This window comes from Lygodium microphyllum, chromosome 4 (assembly GCF_053477565.2).
Source record: "Lygodium microphyllum isolate KBCC chromosome 4, Lygodium_microphyllum_v1.1.10, whole genome shotgun sequence".
Classification (NCBI taxonomy): Eukaryota; Viridiplantae; Streptophyta; class Polypodiopsida; order Schizaeales; family Lygodiaceae; genus Lygodium; species Lygodium microphyllum.
This window is the reverse complement of record NC_141138.1, coordinates 3235067-3253003: the sequence shown is the minus strand read 5'-3', so window position 1 is coordinate 3253003 and position 17937 is coordinate 3235067. Positions and strand designations below refer to the sequence as shown.

General features: G+C 38.2%; 1 protein-coding gene across 2 annotated transcripts; it reads right to left on the bottom strand.

Annotated features, from left to right (window-relative positions):
- Nucleotides 1–2080: 2080 nt before the first annotated feature.
- Nucleotides 2081–17125, bottom strand: LOC148036743 (ABC transporter G family member 1-like). Of its 2 annotated transcripts, XM_087675626.1 has the most exons (11): nucleotides 16156–17125; nucleotides 15799–15881; nucleotides 14699–15012; nucleotides 14377–14563; nucleotides 14124–14210; nucleotides 8491–8634; nucleotides 8163–8360; nucleotides 7821–7907; nucleotides 7381–7653; nucleotides 7123–7230; nucleotides 2081–2567 (listed from the first exon to the last, which is right to left on the bottom strand). In XM_087675626.1, the coding sequence occupies exons 1-11, from the start codon at nucleotides 16586–16588 to the stop codon at nucleotides 2280–2282; spliced, it is 2202 nt and encodes a 733-aa protein (XP_087531752.1). In that variant the 5' UTR covers nucleotides 16589–17125; the 3' UTR covers nucleotides 2081–2279. The 2 variants fall into 2 exon arrangements, with proteins under 2 accessions (XP_087531752.1, XP_087531753.1); XM_087675627.1 differs by lacking the exons at nucleotides 15799–15881; nucleotides 16156–17125 and adding an exon at nucleotides 15738–15747.
- Between the last annotated feature and the right edge of the window lie 812 nt (nucleotides 17126–17937).

Genomic DNA, 17937 nt, shown 5'->3' with positions numbered 1-17937 from the left:
TGTGACTAGTGTCCCTCTACCTATTATACATCCTGCTTTAGAGATATAAGATATCCTGAAGGAGACTAGGTTTGGCTAACGTGACAATGTTCTTTCTGCAATACAAGATAAAACAAGCTCTACAAAAAGAATGTTGTTGTGTGTTCAATATGAGCATTGATAACATGTATCTTGCACAGTAAAACGACTTGCCACATTGAATAAAGATACATTCGGTATTGACAAAGCTCATTGATATTACATATACCTTGGATAATGGCCTCTCTTAGTATCTATTGAGATATAAATTATCATTGCAATCTTTGTACTTCGTGAAATGGAAGAATGTTTAATACCCATGGAAAATCCTTAGACAAACATCAACATGTTGCACATGCTTTGTAACCAAAACGTCCAATCTACAAAAGTGCCTTGCAAGGAACTTATCGGGGTAAAATTGGTGGAGGCAACATAATTGACATAGTCAATGATGTTAGTAGGCCAACGACGACTGGAAAAATAAAGCATGCAAAGATTCGAACGGGCTTTGGAAAAAGCTTCAACAGAAAATCCATGGCTTTCCGAGGTGACTGCGTGTTTTTTTTAAGTGGCCCTGATTATAAATAAAGGTGGCGAAGAAGAAGCTTGGCAGAATGAGTGAAGATTTGAAGATGAAGACGGAGACTTCGGCGAACAGGAAGCTGTAAAGGGTGTCGAAGATCAAGAGGAAGAACACTCATGCTTTCAAATCGATGCAGACGCGTGACAGGATCATCAAGCCTATGGAGAACGTGCCAAAAAGGAGGCCAATAATGATTGTCAAGATTGCCTACAAAGAAGTTGCAGCATAAGATGAAGACCAAGCTAAAGATAGGAGTGAACATGTAACAAGGGAAAAGCTATAGTTGGAGACGTAATGGCTGGTTCAATCGATAACAAAGATGAAGACAACGACCCATCTCCACTGCCAAGGGCCCCGAATACTATTGACTGTGTTTCCATCGAGTGCCGCCTACGCCGTTACCTCAGCTGTTGAGGTGTTGAGATTGAAGCTTTTGAGAGAGAGTGTCGAAAAAGATACTTTGAAGTTATTCCTAGACATATTATCTCTCCCTACGAATGCTGCCTGAAGCGCTTTGAATGCAACCATGGACAACTGCAATACACTCTGAACTGCGCACTAATGTGCCAACCCACCATGAAAGAACTATTCATGGGTTCCAAGGAGGGCTTTTCTTCTAACCAACAGAGGATTATTTTCATCTACCAAACCTTTAGCTTGGATTCATAGATCTCTCACGAAGTTTTGAAGAAGGGTTATGAAGATCCTTTTCACTAGTGCTATTATCAACTTTGGTGTAAATAAGTTATTCCTAGCTCATGAACTTACTGCATCTAAACTTCTTCTTCTCTGTGAATTTTCCTTGAGTTAAGATTTACTCCTATCTCTAAGCATCCCTGAGATGAGCGACTTTCATGAACCCCCCTCCCCCCCATGCATATTATTCCGTGCGACACCGTATTTTGGCCAAAAGACTTGCCTTCTCTATCTTGCACACGTTAAACCATATTCATAAGCCACATTCATGTGTTACAACTTGCATGGAAGGGAGCCTAGCTCTCAGGGTAGTGTCACAAAGCCAAAATAAATTATTACAATTCCCAAAACCTACCAAGATCTTCTTAACCATCCAATATTTTTTTTTAAAAATGGAGAATTCAAGAGTCTTCTAAAATCTAGTTTAAACTTAATGTATCCCTCAAATTTGTTAAAACCTCCAAAGCACTCCCCATATCTTAACAAAATCTTCACCTCATCCCTCATACTTTTACAAAGATGATTTATGACATCATATTTTTCAATTTTTAAGTGATACAAGGAGTAAGGCATGAACATCAAAACAAAAATGCAAAAAGCATACAGACCTAAGAAATAGACTTGTAGAGGCATGTGTTGCTTTATATAATAATAGATTGAAAAGCACAATGGTATTATCTCAAGTTGATAAATGCCTCATCATAGCTTTTTTTTTTCACAATTATATTACATATTTAATCACTTTCTTCCACTCTAAACTGAAAAACACCCATAAAATATAAGTAGAAGTAGAAAAGGCCCCAATATGATGTGAATATTTACATTTTCAAATTGACAAAGATTCAATAGTTGAAGTATAAAATTACATACTTGAGTGTTGATCACACATGCAATAATATACTTTTAAAAAAGGACCATTATGTATTGGTCACACAATGTTGTCCTCAATCAAAATTACTTAGTATACAATCTTTCCCTCAATCTAGTTACCACCATGTAAAGAAATAGAGGCATCCTTAACACGACTAAAAGTAGCTTTTTGTAGATGGATGTGGATATATGTAGGAAGTCTTTCTCTTACCTTGATTGCAATAAACAAGAGAAGACGATAGAATGTGGTCATGCACACCAAAATTACCAACATCCACCACTTGGAATAGCTTAATTCCATCTGCAAAATTTTCTCTAAAATTTTGTCCCCTGCTAAAGGAGGTTCTGTAGGTGCAATGTTCTCAAATTGAAGACCGGAGAACTCATTGTTAAATAAAGCCTGGAAACCAAGAAATTAAATACATCATGGTTCACAAAATATTTGAGTTAAATCAATAAATCATGTGTCTCACAATTAGTATCTGTCATTGCACAAATGAGGGAATATAATGTTTAGGAGACATTATAGAATAAGCTATCATTGTATCTTAAACCAACATAACTACAACAATGGAATATGTGGAAGTTGTTGATGTGCATTAGCTATTCTCAAGGAAAGAATTAGATATTACTTTGTGAATAATCATTGAGGGTATGCATGTGTATACACACACGTACACACAACACACATACATATATATGTGTGCATGTGTGCATGCATGGACATGTGCGTATTATTATATGAATCTCTCTCTCTCTCTCTCTCTCTCTCTCTCTCTCTCTCTCTCTCTCTCTCTCTCACTCTCTCTCTCTCTCTCTCTCTCTCTCTCTCTCTTTGTGTTTTAGGAATTGGCTTCCCTTTTTGCCAATGGCACTATAAAGGGAATGTTAACTAAAATCTAAAGTTATGTTAATTTGTCATATGTAACTTTGACGCATCTTAACAAATGTGAATATAGGTTTCTTTTTCTCATGCCCACAAAAGGAAGAACAGTTAAAGTGAAAATTAGAGAGAAAACAATAGTCAAAGAGAAACTTTGAAAGTCTAAAAATAAGCTGGTATCATACTTATAGTTTGTACAATTAGGCAAACTCAAAGTGGATTGCAACAACAAATCTTGTGTACTTATAGAAAATAGAGTGTCCTTTGGTGTTGTTAGAGAATTTGAACTATCCATGAAATTATAGTAATTAATACATTAGTCACATCAACTATGCTATATATAGCACTTATATGGGTTCTTAGAGTCTCAAATATGATTGATGAACTTAGATCCTTACAATGCCTTAAATGATCTGTAGCAAACCCTCAATGCCACATGAGATCATTACAATAGAGCTTGCACCACCTTGTATGCTAGGGGATACCCTATTACTTATATTGGCATATCAAGCCCATGACACGAAATAGGTTAGCACACTAGTCTCTAGAGGAAGCATAGAGTATTGTTACACACATCTACCACTTTCCATTCTATGCTACAATACTCCATCAACCTTGGATAATAGGACTAAACATTGACTCTTGATAACACATCAATAGAGTGACTCATAGAGTAGGAAGTCTATCCCCTCACCTATCCATATTAGAACACTTATGTGTGAAGATATCCAAAAGGATAAGGCATAGATAGTTATGGAGACACAAGAACTATAACTTAGATTGGATGACACATGCAATCAAGAAGTCCCTCGTCATCAACCCCATGGCCTTCTTCAACCATTACCTATTCCAAGTAAGACCAAGATATACCTTAGATGCACAATCAACTATCAACAAGACAATTGAGTGGATCTGTTATCCCTTGCTAAGTTTACATACAATAATTCCTCCCATGCCTCCACTCAATTCACACCATACTTTGCTCATTATGGTCAACACCCAAGGATAGACAATCACATAAGATCACAAGAGAATAATCCAATTTCTACAGACTTAGCTTAACACTAAATAATTACAAGCACAAATCAAACATGGTCTTGGAGCCATATTTCAATTGGAGCCATGTCATATATCGAGTATCCCTAGAATAGTACCAAAGTCATTGCCTCCAATCATAATTGAAAATTACAGTATCTTGTCCATTGGAAGGGCTATGACGCAAGTTAGAGAACAAATGAATCAGCTTCGCATCTTGAAAGAGCCCATGTTAAGATTTGTGTATTTCCTCATCAACAACCAACCAAGCTATTCAAAAGCACACCATTGCTCCTCATGAAACTCGATGCTAGGAGAGGGAGTAATGTAACAGATGCTCAACAAGGATGGCCCTTGGTTCATATCCAAGCAAGGATTTCGCCCTACTTCCATGAAGTTTCTAGAAGATATTTGCATCATCTTTTTCGTTATCACTCGTATCAGTGTCCTATGTGTTAGCATGCATGCCATGCCATGTGTTGACACACATGTCATGCCATGTCACATCCTCTTGAAATGATATGTCTTCCCCTTAATCTACCTGGACTATAGTATAAATAGGGTCATGGGCTACAAGCCCTTCCGTCTTGCCAACACCATTTGTGAGGCTCAAGGTAAGTCCTCTTTTAGTTCTTGTCATGTCTTCTCCTTAATCTCCATAGACTATAGTATGAATAGGGTCATGGGCTACAAGCCCTTTAGTCTTGCCAATACCACTTGTGAGGCTCCTATAAAAGGTAATTCCTCTTCCAGTTCTTGTCATGTTCTAGTCTTGTCTTATAATATCGAGTCTTGTCTTGTAATCAAGCCATGCTCTTGTGAGCATCCTCTTGTAATCAAGTTATCTCGCAATCAAGTTCTAGTCCACTTTCTCTTTCAAGTTCTTCTATTGAAAGTTTTGAGAGAAATGTCTTCACTCTTGAAGAACATTTGTCATGCTCATAACAATAATAACACTAATGTTACTAATAACACTAATGTTACTAATAACACTAATGTTACTAATAACACTAATGTTACTAAGTCAAGAAGAAAGAGAAAAGAGTAATGGAAATGGCTCCACTGAATGAAGAAATTTTCTCCTAAAGCCAAACTTTCAAGAGGCTTGTGTGACACTATGTTATTGCAAAATCTTTCACTTCCTCTCAAGTCCTCATTTGTTGCATTCATACCATTCAAGAAAGACATTTAGTAGTTACTCTAGGAGTTTTAAAAAAGATAGCATTTTACTTTTGAAAATAGGTTTCAAGCAACAAATCATTTTTCTTCAGTTGCCAAGGCTATGAAGATTTTCATATCTGGTCAAGAGCAATGCATTATATTTCCATCTTCTAAACCTCTACCAAATTTAGGTGAGCATGAGTTTTTTTGTAGTCTCAAAGCTTCATTTGCTAAGATAATATGGCAAACTTCTCTAAGTAAGACTTTGGCAAGTAACACATTAAGGGCATTGGATTCATTAAGTGCTTGAATGTCTACATCAAATAGTAGGTATAGCTTCTCATTCATAGTGCAAGAAAGCTCCACATTAAGTAGCCTTCTATTTCATATAGCTATTGGGTCACTCCAACATTACACATAGAATTATTTCATTTCTTTTAAGTGATTTACATTACAGCACGCCACTAGTCATGTAGTTCTTTGTATATTGATAGTGTACTCACCATATTGGGAGCCTAAGGGTTCAATCTCCAATGCTAATTTTTAGTTGCTAATATTAGTTGTGATAAGTATTTTTCAAACATCAAAACTAGGGTTCAAAGTTTTAGTAGGCTTGGTAACATCACTTGGGAGTTCCATAAAAATCATATGTAGCGCCATCATAAGTACTAAGAATACCACCTATTTATGGTGCATTTGAGGATCTATTCCCAAGTAAATATGGCCTACCACTCGTTTTTCTAAATCCTTGGCAACCTTGCAATTTTCATATTGTTGGATCCTTGAGGAGGCCATTATTTAATATCACTCCAAAGTCTCATACAAAAATCATGCTCATACGAAACAGTTTCCATTCATGTTCTAAAAATGGCCACCTAATATTCTAGGTCTAGTATAGTTGTATTTAGTTTATCTTCGTCCATATCCACAAGCAACCAAACTTTATTGCTAGTCACAATCACCAAGGGATGGATAGTTAATAAATTTCTAAACCCTTTTTGCCACCAAGACACTAATTTAGCAAGTATACAAAAGACCCTTCAAGAGTTTTGGGAATTTTGATGGGCCTACAAGGCAAATCATATGCCCAGAATAGAGTATTGCCATATATTGCCTTTGTGCCTCCGATCTTTACGAAACACTATTGCAAATAATCATATGCCTTTACATCAACATCTTCTCTAACAAAGTAAAAAAAAACTCAAGAGTGGAGTTTAATGACTTCCATGTTGACAACCAATTTAGATATGCCCCATTTTTCTTTCTCCACATGGGGCATGCAAACCCTTCCAATGATGTCTAATTTGATTGCTTGTGGACTAACCTCCACTTTCAACCATCCACTAAAAATAAGTCAGTTCAATGTTCTTTAGATCTATAATCTACAATATTTCTATCATATGCTACAAATGCCTTGGCTTCCTATGTGCATTTCTAGAGGCTTGCAATCATGTCAAAAGCATGCCACACAAGAAGTGGACACTAAAGACTATCCCAAGAGGGATAAACTGAGTATGTTGAGATAGCGTTGTGAGAGATTAGTTGAGATGTCTAAATCTATTGAATAATATAAACAGATTAAAAGAGGCTTTACTTTCTTTTGAGAAGTATACCACAATTTTGCATGCAAGCTTCAACAAATGAAGGCAAATTATAGGAACCCAATACTCTTAAAATAGGATAACATGCATAGATTCTTCTTGAGATGTGCCTTAGTTCATTCACGTAAAATGGTTTTGCTGAAGCCGAAACCTTAGACTACTAAATGGTATGACTCCACGACTGAAGGAGCCTTGTCTCAAAAGACTCGAAGAAAAGCATTCAAAAGTGTGTGATTAATGAACGATATGATAAATGATAAATTCAGTGAACTGACCTTGTTCGTCCACGTGAAGAACGATATATAAGAGAAAGGATACCTCCAAATGGGCCTGGGAAGGTCACTGAATGAGCGATAGAAACCTGCGGTGATAATGTATATGGCCTGTAAAAGAAAAACAAGCAAACGTCGAGCTCTTATAATTAGCGATGGCCAAAAACCATCCCGAGAAGGAGATGCTGCACTGAGTTTGTACTATATATATATATATATATACAAGTGTATATATACGTGAATGGAATGCTTTATGATTACCATGACTCCGCCTCCTGCCATCATCCCTGTGAGAAAATCCGGCACCAAGCTTGAGACTGCCATGAGCAAGGCTTCCACAGTGAGCAGAAACGCGAGCAAGATGACAAAGAAGAAGAGCGGATGCAGGAATCCCGCGTGCAAGCCGACCAAAGGATAGATGATCACTGTGGGGAAGAGGGAGAGGAGGACCATGAATGGGAATGAGGACAAAGTGTTTGCCACTACAAAAGCACCCGCGCTGTACAGCCCATTCAACCTCTCCCGCTTGCAGATCTAGAATACGGCATTAGTATGAGTAATCGTCCAACAACCTTCCCAAAAACATGCAGCCTTATTAACACGATGGAAATAGCGCATCCTCTTGCTTAATCAACACCATGGACATACTCGGCCATCCTGCTCTACTAGAATATAACATCTATAGATGCAACTCAAATTACCTTCATGTCTTCTATAGTAGAAGGGAAGCTTAGGACTCCCAAGAATGCCAAATAGCACGTGACAAATGTGAGCATTATTCCTCTTGCCTATCCATAAGACAACAAAACATAGTTCTTAGGAGCCTTGGGGAGATGTCCTCAAACAAGTGGTTCCAAGAAACCATATTGTGAGACAACCTCTTGTACCACCATCCTTGAATAATAAACTTTTATTGGCTTTGCACGCTATAATCAGTTAAGTATCCCAAACGGTCAAATAAAAAGCTCTTTTCCTAGATTTAGATCCACTTACAAAGCCGATTTGTAGTCATGGAAAACCTACCCTGGAGTTTTTGACTTTACCTGGATTGACCTGTACGATTTCCCGATATCATAATAAATTGTTCCCACAACAAATGAGAGAATAATATACACAAACAATCGAAACCAATAGTAGTTCCAATTGCGACACATGTTTTTGAATGATCTACTTGTCAACCAATAGGCTTGCTTATGTGCACTAATTGCAATTCCATTGCCATTTAAAAGTAGGTCACCCTCCTGCGAAGCACATCAGAACATTATACAAACTTGAAACTTTTGTACAAATATTAGTAACTATCTTCTTTTTGTAAGAAAACACTATGTGTAAGTGACAATGCCAGATAATTGAAAGCTTCAAAGCTTGTACCTTCTTAGCATATTCTTGTGTCTTCTTTGACACTTCCTTTCTTATGTTGGACTCAAAATAAGACTTGGTTAGAAGTTCAATTTTGTGTGTTACGTCGCTCACGTTTTCTTCCACATTTTCTACGTCATCATTTAAATCTGGTACCTTCATTGAGAATATGGAACATACAAATTAGAACATTCATTTAGTATACAATCAATATTATAAGAAAGCACTACTCATCAAACCTAAAACATACTACCTTGATTGTGACAATAGTAACACCCACAACAATGACAACAACATTAGGAAAAACATCAATAAAACAAATGGTAACATTGATGACAACTTCTTGAGACAATAGTCTACACTAGCTATAATCGTAGCAACAATGTACTCGTAGCCTTTCACTCTTTTGTATAGTTGGTCATCCTCTATTTTGATCCTTTTTTTAAGTTAAGAAAGTTCTAGGCCATAATCCGTCTAAGTATTATCATGGACATGCCTTTGTCTCATTTGCATCTTTTTGCTTGCTGCATGTACTTCATCAATTTTTCACATAGTAGTGAGGTTTTAGATAATTTTGTCTTACCTGTGGAGATCCACTTACACAATTACTAGAGAATTGTATGAGCATCCTTATTTTAGCAAGTTGGATGGAGCTTATATAGAGTAAATAAGAAAATTTTGAAATGTTGGAAAATATTCATGCTTCAAGTTGGACTTTCAAAGTGAGAATCATTTAACTTATCTTGTTTCATTATTGTGGTCCTAGTAGGTTTCTTGGAGGATTTTTGATAACCACCTAGATAGAAGGATTTTATCTTTTCCTAGCATGAAAAAGGTTCTCAATATGCCCAGGTCTTCTACAAAAATCACAAATTATATCCTTCTTTCCTTTGTCCTTCACATGGAGGAGTTGTTGGTCTCTTTAGGTGCTTGTTTCTCCTTTGTTTTTTATCTTCTTTTCCTCTTCAAGGAGAGAGGCTTTAATATCCACTAGCTTTGGCTTAATTGGCATGATGATCAATGTGGTAGGTAGATGATCGTATTCAAGTGGTAGACTCTTGACAAGTGCACTAATGCAAATGTCTTCATCCATCTTCAAGATGATTCCTACAAGTTGTGTTAACAAGATTTCCATTATAATTCAAATGAGTTGCAAGTGAAGTAGTACTTGTCATTTCAAGCCTTGAAAATTCAATCAGCAAACCATATTTGGAGGATTTTGAGTGAGCTCCAACCAAGGTTTTCAACCAATCCCATGTTGCTTGAGAGGTTTCACAATCATCAACATGACGAGTGTAGCTCTCATCAAGTTTGAGCTTGATAATAGCTTGTGCTTTATCATCATTTTTCTCCCAAATTACTGAGAGTGTATCTTCCTTTGGCTTCTTCTCTTTATCATCATTTTTCTCCCAAATTACTGAGAGTGTATCCAAGCCCTCCAAGGCAGGTAGATGGCTATGGAGGTAGGCGAGAGATTCATGGAGAGAAGGGAAAAAAAAGTCAAACTATAATTACCTATTTGACTTGATTTGTGGATGCATGCTAGGGTGGATTACTAATGAGCAAGTAGACAATCATAATGAACCTTAAGAGATGACAAAAGAGAGCAACAAATATTACTCAAGCATAATGCAAGTACCCCTAAATGAGAATGATGGAATAAATGAGTGTGGGGATGGATGGCTTTTATAGGCTTACAGTAGGTGGTATTGGTAGGTGGTAGAGAGTGGAAAGGGGCCATGGTATTTCAACTACCATGGTTTTAATCAAGCATGCACAAAGTGACCTAGTCTAATGTTTACTATTAGTGTGATCCTTTGCCTTGTTGTTCCATACACAAAGAGGTTGCAAAGCAAGTGCATTTGCACATTTCTCAACACTATATTCTATCCTCCAAAAGCTCTTCTAGCTATGTGCTTGAAGAAATACTAGATCTGTAGCGTATGTAACTTAACTTGTTGTATCCATCTCACTAAATCCGGATTCAAACTCTCAAAGAAGCTCGGTTGCCACCAAGCCCTTTTTTGGCTTGTATATCCACTCACGAAAGCTACACCTTGTATCTATCATGATATCTTCCAAGTAGTATTCTTCTTTCAAGGCTTTCTTAAAGGCAGGCCAAATAGGACTCAGAGCATAGAGCTCATTAATGTGTGACTTTAGGGATGAAGTAGAAAGCCATACAAAGTACCAACTTATCATATGCATTGGCATACTAAAGAAATTCATCTTTGACTCATAAGGCTTCGAATAGCTCGAAATATTGTGAGCATCAAAGAGCTTTTTTAGACTTTCTACTACCTCCATAGACTTCATGGCTACAATTTTGTACTATGTTTTGGCTTGAAGCTACATATGTTGTAGCACCTACTATTGATAATATTGTTATTGTTATTGCATGTATGCATTGAAGGTGCAAAGAAATTGCTTCACTCTATTGCTTGACTCCAACATACATGTTGAAAAGGATAATTATTCCTTCTTGCTAACAATGTGTCTTTCGCAATATCGAGTTCACCAAATATGTTGGGGGGATTCACAAATAGCCAATAAACTGTAGGGTCTTTTGATTGTACAAGGTGGAAGATAAGAGACAAGAAGAATAGACACTAAACAATACTATGTGTTACTGGATATAAGCACCGTATAAAGATGAGAAATCGCAAGCAAACTTAGATAATACCAAAATAATTACTTTCTACAAGACTTTCACCTTTTAGGCAAGATTCAAATAGAATCTTTGCTCAACCTCCTTATCTGAGTAGCCTTCTAGGCTAAGGCAACCGTTTAGAACTCAAGCTAGCCAACAGAGTCAACTGCTACCTATTTGCAACAAGAGTTGTGTTGGATGGAGGGTATATTTGATGCAAGGGTTCCATCTATTGAGGCTTTGATTGAAGATGTAGTAGATATGACAGACATTACTAGACAGTTGTAAAAAAGTAGATATCTTGACTGGGACTTGTGAGTTCCTTGATAAAATAGATGCATTGATGGTAGTTGCAAGTGCACTATTAGCAGATGGAGTACATGACATACAGATTGGATTTAAAGATGTGATTATACTTTGATTAAAGATGGCCATATGCAAGATGCAAAAGATACAGAGAAGTACAAAGGAGATATTCTAGATTTCAATATAGATTGCAAGTTTAGAGGGAGTGATGAAGATACTCCATTAGAGATTTTGTTAGTGGTTTTGCAAGATATGTAGGAAGACTAAGGAAAAGCACGCATATGGGAGTATGATTTAGGAGTGTCCATAAAGCATGATATGATTAATATTTTGCCATATGATCCACAAGGATTTTCAATGCTGGGATATTACACTGGATTGATAAGCCAAGGTCAGATATAGAGGGATTCATATTAAGAGATGATGATGATGCATATAAGTAGATTGGCAATGAAGCTAAGGATAATGAATATGCCTTGACATATGAGCTTGAGCCTAAGACACCATATGATCATGGTGGATTTATAAAGCTTGAGTTATAAAAAAGGTTGAATGAGGTATCATTAGATGTAGAGGGATACATACAGGATAAGAAGATTGAGCTTTTGATACCTTACAATCTTGGCAAGAGTGATTGGACTTGTGATATGATGAAGATAAATGTTGAATTTATGATCCTAGAGGTAGAATGGTCCAAAGTAGGATACCTTAGAAAACACATATATGGATTTTTGATACAAGCGGATCACATTGTATGGCCCATCTGGAGGATGTGTAGATTCAAATGGGGTGGATGTCATAAGATTGTAGGTTTAGTAAAGAAAAAGCAAGGAAAAGATATCCATATACATATTTTGAATATGTGCTAAGAGTGTACTTAAACAGGATCTTTATAGGATTTTTAGGTATTTGATCCTGTCTACCAAAGTAGTCTAAATGTCCAATATTAAGTTCTAATTACTCATTAAGAACTTTGGATGGATCCAAATATATACAATGACCTATTTTGAATAATTTTATAAAAAGGACAAATTTTATATATTTTGAGAAGATTTTCACAATTCTACCTATGTTGGCTTATAAATTAGGGTCATTTGGATCGTTTTGAGTACCTAGATGACTATATTGGAGTTCTTACAACCAAGTTATGGCCAAAACAAGTCGCAGCTTGACTCAAGGCTTGTAGAAAAACGAAAATAGGATAAGCAGAAAGTAAAGGCAAGAAAAGAAAAGGCAAGCTTTTATGTTTGAAAAATAAGATTTTGAGTTTGTAAACAAGGGATAGAGTTGTTTAAATAGAAGCATGGATGAAGGAGAAGGCCTAGGCAATCAGAGTTTTGAAGGTAACTTGTGTCTTCGTAAAAAGGATGCAAGCTTGAGTCCTAAATGGGTGCCCTAGCACAGAAGGCTACCTGCATGAGGAGGTTGAGCAAATATTCTACTTGACTTTAGCCTAAAAGCTGAAGGTCTCACAGAGAGTAATTATTTTTTATATTATTAGAGTTTTCTTGAGGGTTTCTCATCTTTGTAAAGTGCTTATATTTAGTAGTATGCAGTGTTGTCTAGTATCTATTCTTCTTGTCTCTCATCTTCCATCTTTTATGATCAAGAGCCCCTGAGGTTAGTGGCTACTCGCGAATCCCCCCAACAATGTGTCTCTTAGTAACCAACTAGATGTCATAATTTTAGAGGAGTAAAAGTCTCTAAAGAGGCATGGTTATGATTACTTATGTATCTTTGGTTGTAAGACATGCATATACCTAGGGACAAGTACAATAAGCTTCATCATAAGTCTAAAAGATGTATCTTTCTTAGACAAGAAGAGTAAGGAGAAATGGGCTATTAGTTATGGGATCTTGAGTCTAAGGTGGTGTACATAACAATGATATTATTTTTGTTGAGGATAATATATATAAGTGGCCCATTAAATAAAGTTATGCATATATTTTTTATTTATCATTGAAGTGCATTTTAGATGTGTAGAATTATTATTGTTGGTTGTTACACTTGCATAGATTTATTTGTACACACATGTGTGGACACATTTCCTATGATTGTATTTGCCCACATGCGGACTTATTCACTATGATTGTTACCATTATATCAAGGTTTAAGGATAAGAAAAATATTGTTAGGATGTTAAACTTATTAGTAGATGTTAGAGACTATTAGGCAAGGATTTGTCATTCATGGGAGGAGAGCGAAAAGCCCAAATTTAGATGTTTTTCATGATTTTTGAATACAAAATCTAAGAAATAGAAAGCCATAAATGCATATATAAAGGAGTTGCTCACTCATGCATGAGGGAGAGGTTGTACTCGTTCTCTTCTCTCTTACACGCTTCTCTCTATTTTCTCTCTTATGCACTTTGAGAGTTCTCAAATTTCAATTAATTATTAGGTAATGTACAATGAAGGCTTTGAAGTATCGACTAATAGCGCCATGTTATGCCCGTTACACTCTGGGCGCAAGGCCCCGCCTTGCCTGAAAACTGTCTGGCGGTTTGTTTACATACAAGGTACTAGGAGGATTATTGACCAAAACATTTTTTACCCCACGGGCCACAACTTCTTCCAAAAGCGATGTTATATATCAACCATTAAAGACGAGAGAGAGAGAGAAAGAGAGGAGAGAACTTCCTTTTACGAAAAAAAAAAAAAGAGAGGAGAGAACTTAGAAGAGAGAAAACCTGTTCGAACTCGGGGTTTATGAGCGACAAAAAGTGGTCGGACGGGTTGCGATATGGCGGGCATGGGAAACCGGCGATGTCGAAAAACTGTGAGATGAAGGGAATACGTGAAGTTAAAGAGCGAATGACCGTCGAGGGGCATAGTAATTCTTATAATAATAATAATAATTGACGGTCGTTAATTCGGTTAACCGTTAAGAAAAGAATATGTTCCGATTCATCGTAATTTCTTTGCTGATAAATTGATAATTACCTGTTGAGCTTTGGTAGCCTCGCCGAAGTAGATGGTCCTGCCGTTGGAGAGGAGGCAGAGGTGGTCGAAGAGGGCGAACACCTCGGCGCTGGGCTGGTGGATGGAGATGACCACAGTCGTGCGCCTCCTCCTCGACCCGTCCTTGGCTATCCTCTGGAGCCTCCGCATCACATGGAAAGCCGCAGCACTGCATCATCGTCACCACCAATTACAAATCCACCAGTATGATTCATTTAATAGTCGCATGTGATCAGGTGAGGTCGTAAGTTTAACCTTACAAGGATGGCAGCTGATGCATGGATTACAAATGTTAATTTGGTACCTGTCGAGACCGCTGGTTGGCTCGTCGACGAACATCAATTGCGGGCGCCTGAGAGTCTCGACTGCGATGCTGAGGCGGCGCTTCTCGCCCCCACTGATGCCCCGATTCGAAGTGCTATAGCTGATGCTGGCGCCCACCCTGGTGTTGGCGCACTCCTTGAGCCCCAGCTCCCGAATGGCCTCCTCCACCCTCGCCCGCTTCTCGCCTTGGCTCATCGGTTTCTTGCCGCCCCCCAGCTGCAGCTGCGCCGCGTACATCAGCGTCTCGTACACCGTCAGCGTCGCCATGAACACGTCCTCCTGCGTCACGTACGCCTGCAGCATGTGTTGACAGTCGGTGGGCGACTCCCATTCATTAATTGTCGACACACCCCACAGTTCTCAACATCACTCACGTACATGCTGGTAATTATGTTCGGCAAGCTGATCAGTAAAAAAGGTTGGCACCTAGTTTGGTTCATGTGGAGCATGATTGAACTAAAGACTTGATAATTTGATGAATATGCTTATACTCTTATAGTTATGGAAGTACAGAGCTATTTGAATAATATAAACATAACTTTACAATATACGAATTGGCCTCGGGCCTCCTGAAGTCCAAGGAACATATCATCTCAGAATACGTGACATAGAAAAGAGCTATAGACTGCAAAGGAGATGACTCCCTAAGTCAATCCACATGGTTATGTTCGGTTGCTTTCAGAAAACATCTCAGGCTTTCTCTAAGAAGATTCATAATAAGGGATTCTGGAGAGGATGCCACTACTAAGACCCTAACCGACTTAAATTCATGTGTCAAGGATCAGAGAGGGGTGATGGCTGGAGGTGGGTGATCTATGCCAATTGTAGTGAGAGATAGCTCACCGTGTGTTCAAGGGTCGATTCCAAATGCGCTCATGATTGTTAACGCGCTCACTCTGTGACTAATTGAAAAGTATTATTCGTGAGCATTCCCTCTAAAACTCCTCTCAGAGTGCTCTCTACGACCAGTGCTCTTGCAGAATCTCTTGTTCATGTAGAAATAAAGTTATTAACCTTACCGAGTTCCCGTAGGAAGCAACGGATCTCTTGTTCATGTAGAAAGAAAGTTGTAAACCTTACCGAGTTCCCGTAGGAAAGCCGTTGCTTCCTGCCGTTGGTAAGAATTTCCCCATTGGACAATCTAGTAGAGCTACTCGATCTTCCTATTGTTGGCAAGACAAGGTTACCCAAATTTAAACAAAATCAAACAGGCACATAAGTATGGATATGTCCGAAACAATACATAGACTAGTTTACACGCATCTTTCTATATAAACTCAATGCACATATTAATAAATAAATAAGCACATCCACATATAGACACATCTATACATGTTTGCGGGTACATGCGCCATACGTACATACAAATATATATAGACATACATATGTACACACACATAGGTGTACATGTGTGTGAACGAAGGGTATATATTGTACCTCCTAGGGTGCTCAGGAGGGTGGTCTTGCCGCAACCAGAAGGGCCCATGATAGCAAGCACGGCACCTGGCTGTGCATAGCCGCTCACATTCTCCAGAACGAATCGGACGCCTGGCACTCCTCCTCGACGAGAACAAGAAGATGAAGCAGAAGCGGAAGTTCTTCTTCTTCTTCTTCCGTAGAAGCAGTTATGCTGACGGCTATATTGAGACAACGAATTATGAGCAGCCGTGGAGGATACAGTCACGCTCACATTCATCCAGGTTAAGAACGCTTGAGGTGGTACTCCTTCTCCTCCTCCTCGCACAGATGACTGACTTCCATAATCACTAGCTGCAGAACTAAGAATACTGGCAGCATCAGTACTGATGAGGTCCATTGCAACAGCGCCGCCGCCAGTTAAGTCGTTCTCGTTAGGGGTATACTGCATCATGATACTGATGGTTTGAAGGCGTGCTTCTGCTGAAATGAGCAAGCTGTTGTATATTCTCGGTGGCACGCTACACAATCAATTCTAGCAGACACAGAGTGTGTCTGGAGAGAAACATAATATGAGTGTGCGCGAGTGCGTGGATATGGGCGCAGGCACCCCCCAGCTAATTCACGAATCACGGTGACACCATATAAGAAAGAAACTCGGAACTTGCAGAGTTGCTGTTGAGATTAGTGCCTACGAGACGTATGGACGTAGTCTGTTAATCATGAGCCCAGCTGCGCAACCCAAGGACTCATGACACTCCGTGCGCGCTCTATTATATATTGACGCGGGCCGTGGGGATCTTTCGCACCGTGAAATCGCGCCGTGCAGCCTGTTACTTCAGTCGGTTGGTGTTGGGGGTCGGCTGTTAATAGCTATTACTTACTACTTCAGTCGAGTCCGGACTCCGCACGGCGCACGGCCATATTGATCCATCTGCCTGCAGCCTCTCGAGTCTCAGCATTCTGAATGACTGTTGAATTCCGCAATATTCACGAGACTCGAGAGACTGTCACAAGATGCACGGGCGTCTGACCTGATCGTCCTGTCCGCATCATGAATAATGATTCTTGACTACAAATTCATAATTTCACAATGTGGTAACCAGCTAGGGCCACGTCGGTGTGGCAGATATATACTTCATATGGCAAGAGGGTTCTCGCCTATCACATCACCATACTATCTTCCTATTGTGATTTCTCTTAGATCTATTCTTTTTTCCAACTGTTCACCTTTATTCTCTCACTCCCCCTTCTATGTGTGAAGAACTCAAGAACCCGGACAATGGTTAGTGCTTTGCTGTGGTTTTAGAAATACACACATATATCCTCTCTCTTTCTCTCTTACAATACATATTTATATAATAATCTAAAATCTACTATATGATACAGTTTAACATAAGTATCACATGTTGATAAAATAGGTATATAGTAATATATTGCATATAGTATACAATGAAACATTCCATGTATCATCATACATACTCTCAATATAATAATCGATGCCTTGTAATAAACATATAATAATATAAGATTGATATGATATGTATATAATTATATATAAGATAATATTGTTTTATCTTGCTCATATGGTAACATGTGTACATGTATGTGTGCATATGTGCATAGATGTGTGTAAATGTGTATGTATATTGTGCATGTGCTTCTATCTATTCACATATGTGTGTATATATGTTGTGTGTTTGTGCATATACATTGTATATGTGATTTTAGTAGTTACATATATACACATGCATATATTCAATCATTAAAATATAATCTCATCTCTATAAAAGTAAAATAATC

Bases quoted from the DNA above. Each gene is read 5' to 3' on its own strand.
- LOC148036743 (XM_087675626.1), bottom strand. From the start codon at position 16,588: ATGATGCAGTATACCCCTAACGAGAACGACTTAACTGGCGGCGGCGCT. The intron at 7,654-7,820 runs GTAATTTGAGTT...GCCGTATTCTAG, and splicing joins CTACTATAGAAGACATGAAG to ATCTGCAAGCGGGAGAGGTT. The intron at 7,231-7,380 runs GTAATCATAAAG...TTTCTTTTACAG, and splicing joins TGGCAGGAGGCGGAGTCATG to GCCATATACATTATCACCGC.